The sequence below is a fragment of the Procambarus clarkii genome, chromosome 39 (assembly GCF_040958095.1).
Source record: "Procambarus clarkii isolate CNS0578487 chromosome 39, FALCON_Pclarkii_2.0, whole genome shotgun sequence".
Lineage (NCBI taxonomy): Eukaryota > Metazoa > Arthropoda > Malacostraca > Decapoda > Cambaridae > Procambarus > Procambarus clarkii.
The window spans coordinates 32,268,323-32,276,960 of record NC_091188.1 but is presented as its reverse complement, the minus strand read 5'-3'; the positions used below and the strand labels follow the sequence as shown (position 1 = coordinate 32,276,960).

At 46.0% G+C, this 8,638-nt stretch overlaps 1 protein-coding gene across 1 annotated transcript in view; it reads left to right on the top strand.

Annotated features, from left to right (window-relative positions):
* Window positions 1-7,065, top strand: part of LOC138372672 (vitellogenin-like) — a 10,909-nt gene extending 3,844 nt beyond the window's left edge. Inside the window, exon 3 of the mRNA XM_069338174.1 lies at window positions 7,057-7,065. Within this exon, the coding sequence (XP_069194275.1) occupies window positions 7,057-7,065 (9 nt within the window). The remainder of the gene's footprint in view (window positions 1-7,056) is intronic.
* Window positions 7,066-8,638: the final 1,573 nt, after the last annotated feature.

The window sequence follows — 8,638 nt, the reverse complement described above, 5'->3', positions numbered from 1 at the left end:
GGGTCGGCTAGTTATGTCCTTTGTGTAGTGAAAGCATGTTGTACAGTCTCTGATGTTGATAGTTTTTTGAGTACCTATTGCACCTCTGCTTCTCAACGAGAGTATTCTGCACATAATGCCAGGCTTTCTGGTCTCTTGTGGTTTTATATTTGTGTGCTGGTTTGGGACCAGCCCCTCTAATATTTTCAAAGTGTAAATAATGTGATGTTGATAGTTAAGTGGCAGAAACAACAGGTGAGGATGCGATACAAAATGAATAGTGATATTGATGTGGCTATTGATACAGCTCCACGTGCAGGTGATTCATTTACCACTAGAACCCCACATACCAGTTCTAGTGAAGCCTGGTCTACTGACAACACTGCACCATTTGTTCAGAGTTTTACTGGAACACCAGGCTTGACTGTCCCAGCACCAATCACTCCTGAGATTTGTTATTTATTATGAGATTAACAGAAGCATTTGGCATATGAAAGAAATTTAATTTGCATCACAAAACATGTTGAATGCTTCTAACCTATATAGGAGTATATTCCTTCTCCTCGGCTTTGTAACAAGTGCTGGAGATTTGGGCACGGTGCCCTCCGCTGCTCTGGGACTGTCTCTCTCTGTCCTTTGTGTGGGGATGAAGGTCACTCTAAGTCGGAGTGCACTTCTCCCCAAGCTCGCTGCCTCAACTGCGGTGAGGCCCATCCTACCTTCTCCCATGCGTGTATCCATTACAAGCTTGAGGCAGCCATCCTCAACTTGAAGCACCGGGAGCATTTATCTTTTCCCGAGGCGAGGCGCCAGGTTCGCCGGCTCCCACCTTATGCTAACGTCTCTTATGCTCGCGTGTTGCGCTCTTCCTCTCCTCGTCCTTCCCACCTTCCTCAGATTCACAACCGTTTCCGGGCCTTGGACCCTGATACGCCCACTGCCCCCTCCTCTGTTCCTTTTTCTGTCCCGAAGGGTCCCCCTCCAGGTCCTCTGTCTGGGGTTCCCCTTCTTTCTACCCGGTCTGTCATGTCTCCTGTGTCTTCTTCCTCGTCTCCCTCCGATCCTCCCTCCCATCCTTCTCCTCCATCTATTGACTCTCCCCGCCGCCTGTCGGTGCAGGCAGATGTCCATCGCTCTCCTAACGGCCGTCGTGTGTGCTCTCGTTCAGCTTCTGTTGAGACGCTAGAATCCGTTGCCCAGTACGTAGTTGCTGGGACACCGGTCTCTTTACGTCAGAAGCATAAGCCTGGCTCCTCTCCTTCCTCCTCCCCGGCGGGTAAGTAGGCTTTGCTTTCTTCCTCGGCCCCTACTACTGGCCCTATTGCTCCTTCCCCTTCCATTTCAGTGGTTGCGCCCCCTGTTCCTCCTATGGAGGTTTCTTTGGCCCCTGCTTCCCTTTCGGTTACTGCCCTTGCTGAGGTGCGCTCCCCTCTTTCTACTCCCCCTCTTCCTGCTGCTGTCCTTGACTGCTCCTCTCCATTATCTCCTCCTCCTTCCTCCGGACCCCGCTGGCCCACCTCTGGTCTGTTCTCCCGCTTCCTTCCCTCCGTCTTTGCTCAGTTTACCCATGCCCTCTAACCCTGACTTTGCTGACCCTGATCCCTACCCAGATATTCTTTAACGTGCTATGTTGCTCTTTCGCCTTTGTTTCTTCCTTGTTCTCTGTTGTTGTCCTTTCTCTTCTCGTCGATATCTATTCTTCAATGGAACGCTCGAGGTTATTACGCCAATTTCCTCGAACTCCAACTTCTAATTTCGCGGTTTTCGCCTTTTTGGGTCTGTCTCCAGGAGCCAATGCTTGGTGCTCGTCCTAGTCGTTTTCGTGGCTATTCCTTTCTCTTCCCCCCCCCAGCCGTTGCAGGGGCTCCTAATTCTTCTGCTCTCTTGATTCGCACTGATGTTCCCTTTGTCCCCTTACTTTTTCCTTCGCCTCCCCATTGTTCTGCTGCTCGTATCTTTGTGGGGAAATGGTACACATTTTGTTCCATTTATCGTCCCCCGAGTGTCCCGCTTTCTCTTCCTGATTTGAAACAACACCTGGACCCCTTACCGGAGACTGTGCTCCTGCTGGATGATTTCAATTGTCGTCATTCTCTTTGGGGTGATGTTCTGACAAATACCCGAGGTCGCCTTCTTTATCCTCTCTTCTTCCCTGTCTCTTCTGAATTCTGGCGAGCCCACTCACTTGGACTCTCGGACTCGCACCCTTTCCTGTCTTGATCTTTCTCTCTGCTCTTCTTCTCTCTACTTAGATTTCATGTGGCAGGTTCTTGATGACCTCCATGGCAGTGACCATTTCCCCATCCTTGTTTCCTTTTTTTCTTTTCGCCCTTCCCTCTCCTTTCCTAGGTGGTAGTTTGCTAAAGCGGACTGGAACCTATTTACCCTCAGTGCTGCTCTCTCTCTGACCTCTCCTTTCTGCCTCTCCTTCGTGCTCTCCTCGTTTTTCATGACACTGTCATCGACGCTGCCCTCCGCTCTATTCCTCGCTCTTCCTCTCGGGGTCTGCGGAAGTGCATTCCCTGGTGGAATGCAGATTGTGCTCGGGCTGTCCGCTGTAAGCGTGCAGCCTGGAAGAGGCACCGCCGTCGGCAGACGGCCGATGGCCGATTCTTTTTTCTTTCGGAAAGTGAGTGCGGTGGCCCGTAGGACCATCCGTATGGCTAAGTGTGAATGTTGGGCATCTTATGTCTCCACAATTACGTCCGAAACTCTTCTGCCACAGATCTGGAAGCATATCCGCAAGATAGCGGGTAAGTTCGTTCCCGATGTTTCACCGGTCCTTCACCTCCATGGTACTCTTGTGGCGGACCCGTTGCAGGTCGCTTCCGAACTGGGTTCCCACTATTCTTCTGTTAGCTCTGGTCTTCATCTTCCCCAATCTTTCTTTCCTTCGTAAACCTGTCCTCGAGTCTCGTCCTTTAGATTTCTGCACTCGTCTTCGGCTTCCCTATAATGATCCCTTCTCTCTCTGAACTTCGTTCTGCCCTGGCCCTCTGCGGTTATACGGCGGTGGGCTCCGATGGTATTCATTATGAGATGCTTCGCCATCTCCCTCCGTGCACGTCTCAGTATTTACCGAGTCTGTATAATAAGATCTGGGAGTCGTCGTCAGTCCCTGAGGACTGGCTCGATGCCGTTGTCCTCCCTGTTCTCAAACCGGGGTCTTTGGGTACTTCCTCTAAGGACCTCCGCCCTATCGCCCTCACAAGTTGCGTCTGCAAACCCTTTGAACGTATGGTTAACGTTCCTGGAACACCATCACCTCCTCTCCCTTTTTCAATTTGGTTTCCGCAAATGCCACATCACGACAGATGGCCTGTTGAACTTGGAGGTCTATATTCGTACTGCTTTTGCTGCGAAGACCTCCGTTGTTGCTGTCCTTTTTAACCTGGAAAAGGCTTATGACACGACTTGGCGATATCATATTCTATCTCAACTTCATTCTTTTGGCCTTCGTGGTCATTTCCCTCTCTTTCTCTGCAGCTTCCTCTCTCGTCGTTCCTTTCGGGTGCGACTTGGTACCACTCTCTGCCTCTTTTCAGCAATACGAAGGTGTGACCCAGGGTAGTGTTCTGAGCACAATTTTTTTGGTTGCCCTCAGTGGTCTTCTTTCCCCTCTTCCTTCAGGTGTCTTCTCCACGCTCTATGTCGATGATCTTACCCTTTGCTGTCAGGGTGATGATTCGCCTCTCCATCAGCGCCGGCTTCAACTTGCAATTGATGCCGTGTCGTCTTGGGCCACCGATCATGGCTTCAAGTTCTCTACTTCTAAGACTTGTGCCATGACTTTTACTCGGAAATGGGTGGTTCTTCGTCCCTCTTCGTCACTTTATGGTCATTTCCTTGAGTACAATGATTCCGCGAAGCTTTTGGGGTTATTCCTTGACACTCGTTTGTCTTGGTCTCCCCATATATCTCACCTCCATGTTGAGTGCTCTAAGGCCCTTACCCTCCTTCGGGTATTGTCCCATACTTCTTGGGGGGCAGATAGGCGCGCTCTCCTTGCTTTACATTCCTCTCTAGTCCTGTCTAAGCTCGTTTATGGTTGCCCTGCTTACTCATCTGCTTCTCATTCTACTATTCGCCGTCTTGATGCTTTGCACCATACTGGGTTGCGCCTCAGTTCTGGTGCCTTTCGTTCAACTCCCGTCCTTAGCTTGTATGTTGACACTGGCTTCCTGTCTCTCCAGGACCGCCGTGATCGCTACTGTCTTCGCTATCTTGCTCGGTCCTTACAACATCCTTCCTCTCGCCTCTGTCGTGCTTTAACTTTTACCCCTCCTACGGTTCCTGTTCCTCTTCACCACCTACCACTTTCTGTCCGGTTATCTCGCCTACAGGTTTCTCTTTCCGTTCATATTTCTAATGTTTCTCCTCGTGTTGTTCCTTCTGTGCCCCCGTGGAGAGTCCCCCTTCGGCGGTTTTGTACATCGTTGACCCGCGTCACTAAAGCTTTTACCCCTCCTACAGTTCTAAAACGCCTTTTCCTTGAGCACTTTTCTTCTCACTCCCGTTCCGTTTGTCTTCACCGATGGGTCTAAATCTGCGGACGGTGTTGGCTACTGTGTTGTTTTTTCCTGTTCGCACTTGTGTGTGGGATATTTGGGTTTGATTCTGATTACTTAATAATTAAAGTAGTAAATTAAATTACGAAGGACCACCCGCTTTTAAAGTAAAGAGGGAAACTGAGAATTTCAGATCATTAGATAAAATTCTAGAGAAAACCAGTGACTATGGATATGACTAGAAAGTATGATCATAAGAATAATTAATGGGCTGTATTATTAAAACCAAACCTCAAACACCTACATTGGGGGGTTATTACTGGAGGTCAGTACGTCCAGGAATCAGTGTGGTTCGTTCACTAATTCTATTAATAATAATCTAATCCTATAATTAATGTTGAATATAATATGATTCATACAAAGAAGAACATGAATATGAGCATAATAATGAGTTACAGTAAATCACACATTATGTTGTACATTCTGAATGTATCAAATTGCAAAGTTATGAATAAAAAGAAATAAGCCTTAGCTGGTAATAGATTCCTTTAGATAACCCTGGCAGTCCTCTTAATCTCCAAGTCTGGTACACCGACGAATGACACGGTTAGCATGGAGAAGACAGCATGAGGAATTCGTCTCTCGAGCTGCAAGATAAATGACTACCAGTAGCAATTGATTTAACTACTCAATACATATTCAAGATTATTGATATCTACAGATAGAATTCTAATCACCTGTTATTAGGTGTTGTCTTGCCGCGTGACGTGCAATCACCCTGCCATTAATACACTTATAAATGATGCATCAAATAAAAGTACTTAACTGTGGGCACTGTGTAAGTATTAAGATTGCCGTAATTACGTATCCCAAATTCAGGTGAGCTTATCCTGGATTTGTACGTCTCAAGTTGGCTGATCACGTGTCGTCAGGAACCAAGTCTAGGGGCCCTTATTTAACACCAGCACTAGTTGAAGATATTATCTGCAAGGTCGTTCACGCCTCACAGTGGCGGCTTTCATCTGTGGATAGACACACGTGTCCTATTTGCTGGACAATGGCGTCTTTTGTGAGTACGGTAAGCGCAGGTCTGCCTCTCTTCGGTTCCCACGTGTACTCTTCCCGAGCGCCTCACCGACTGAGGATGGCGTCGCGTCCCTCCCCCCACGCCGAGTCGACGTTCATTACACAAATTATTGGCATGAACATTAATATTTCTCGCATTCGCGCTTGAAACTCTAAAGACTGGACGGGTTTATTATTTAGAGGAACGGAATATTATTATTTAACTATTTAAGAATAGTAAAGATACAAGGGAGAGGAATTAATGTCTCCCCATAGCATTCATTGATGACGCTACCTCTATCGCGAGGTAAACGTTTTGATTCTAAAGCTCTATTCGGCCTTTAGTTAGAGAACCATTCGTCTGCAATCAGTTGCCATACAGAATGCTTTAATTATGGAGAATCGTATTTAATTCTCACACAAATTGTATATAATGTGTTTTACTGTAAAGAAATCTGACGCAATACTGGCGTCAGATGACGTGAGAATTCTAGCCTAATGCACAGATGAATTATTAGTACAGGAGAATTCTACGAGTTGTTAATTTTACTTACTACAATATTAATATGGTTAGTAATAAGTAATGAGAATACAACAATGCTGTATTCGATGTTGGAAATATCCAACAATGTGTGTCGCTTACCTCCGGAAACTAGCATCTTTACAGTGGAGCATTATGCTATTCTCTATGCTCTTAGTCTCCTGCTTTCTCGTTGTTAGTATTCCTTTGTAGTTGTTGTTGACTCTCGTTGTGCCCTCGTGGCTCTCGGGTCCTTTAATCCGGTTCATCCAGTAGTTGTCGAGGTCCAGCATTGGCCGTTTCTTGTTCACAGTAAATTTAAGTCGATTGAGTTTTGTTGGGTTCCCAGCCATAATGGTGCGTCTTTAAATGAGCGTGCGGATGCTGCCGCCAGGGAAGCTGTCCGCTCTTGTCCCATCTCTCGTAAAGGTATTCCATATTCCGACTTTTACCCGGTTATCCATTCCTCCGTCCTTAACCGTTGGCAGGCTTCTTGGTCGTCTGTTACTGGTAACAAACTACGTACTCTTAAGTGTTGTTTCCTCATGGCCGTCCTCCTACCACCGTAACCGGCGATGGGAAACAGCTCTGGCGAGGTTGCGTATTGGCCATACTCGCTTAACCCATGGTCACTTGATGGAGCGCCGCCCTGCTCCTTATTGTCCTAATTGCATTGTCCCTCTTACTGTCGTGCATGTCCTCCTTGAATGTCCTGACTTCCAGGACGAACGTGTGTCTTGCTTTCCGAACGCCTCTCGCGGTTACCTGTCCCTCAATAGAGTTCATGGTGACTCGGATACTTTTGATATCGTTCGCCTTATGCGTTTTTGTTCTCGTATTGGCATCCCTTGGTGATATTTAGTGCCCTCTGATTATTCCGCACATTTGATGGTGCTACATAGCCTTCCCGGTTTGGTGCCTTCTTTTGATAATTACTTACTTCTTAAGCTTTACTTAAATGACGTTTGTGTCAAACCTTCCCAGGCCACCTAAGACCACGTCGAGGTTCCATTTATTTTTGAGGAAAAAGAAAGCACGATGTTAATATGGAAACAGTACACGAATAGTAAGTTAATATATAAAAATAATTAAAAGAATGACAAAGCTTCAATTACAATCTCTAGAAAGGCGAAGAATGAATTAATATGAACAAATCCACAAAGGCCGTGATGAGGGTTCGAACCTACGTCCGTGATGATTCCAGATGCACCTTATTCCACTGGGCCACGACATGGTAAAAAAAATTGCTACCTTGAGTGCAACTGCCCTCGCAAGGCTCACGCAGCTTCTGCGGGGAAAGGGCCGTCTGGGATCAACCGAGACGTAGGTTCGAACCCTCATCATGGTCCTAATGGATTTGTTATTTTGATGCATCTTGCTATTGTGATTTCTGTGTGTAATAACATATTGGTTTGGTAACATGGTTGAAATTGTAGGGAACTAATTACCGGGTAACAAAATAATAGTGGGGTACCTTATTGTTTCTAGTGTAGGTTAGACCCATATATGAATGAGAATTTGTGAATATGAACAAGCGTTATCTCGTATGGGCCCAATAGGCCTTCTGCACTTACTTTCATTATGTGCTTAATGTTTTTAATGGGGGTTAATAAGTTCAATGAAGCTAAATTTGTGACTGTGGGGAGACATATTAAGTCCTACAAAATGGACGAGAATTAATCAAACATTTACGAAACCTGTACATCTTAACTCAATTATGTGGTTTAGTTTCCATTTATTGATCAATTTAACAGGTACGAGGTTGTTGTACTTACCATGAGCTTCGCAATTAGTTGACGAATGTCGACCGCAACATTCTTATGTCTGCTTACGCTTATCAACCTCGCTCCATCTTTCTGAAATTAGAAAATAATAACTTTATAATTTAATATTTAACCTGCTATGTATATACGCATATTCAGAAAAAAAAATTAAAAATAATTTTAAAAACATAGTTTTACCGATAGATGTATACTGTCGCTAATGTTGGTACCTTCCAAACTTCAAGTAACTATACTAGAGATATATTTGGTCATGGTTCAACAGGTAGTACGATTCAAGGTTCGCAAGTTCAATCCTATTGCATCTCTCACAGATGTTGCATGCTTTCTGGCACAGTGGCCACACCGCTCATCACTCGTGCAGTTCCTTGCTACGTGATTCCACCGTTGGCACTTGTAACACCTGCGCTTGGGAGGGTTGTAGACCTTCATTGATAGTTGCCGATAAGCACCCGGGACAGTAAATCTTTCCGGCGGAGACACGTCGCTGGACTAGCGAGTCTCTGCCAGTTGTTCTTTTTGCATTGACAATGTGTTCATGCTGTTCCACCAGTTTGTGATCCTGGTAGATGTCCAGGCCGAAAATGATGACGGGTGTCCTGTGGGTATCAGCAGGCAGTGGTGGTTTCCTCATTGTTACACCCGCAAGCTTTTGAGTACAGAAATAATTCACCATCTCTTCAGTAATGTTCATACGGACATGGTTTGCATGTCCACTCGCCAACACATACCCATCACCAGGATGATGATTGGCTGCATCAGCCAGCCATGCATATTTCGTTGCA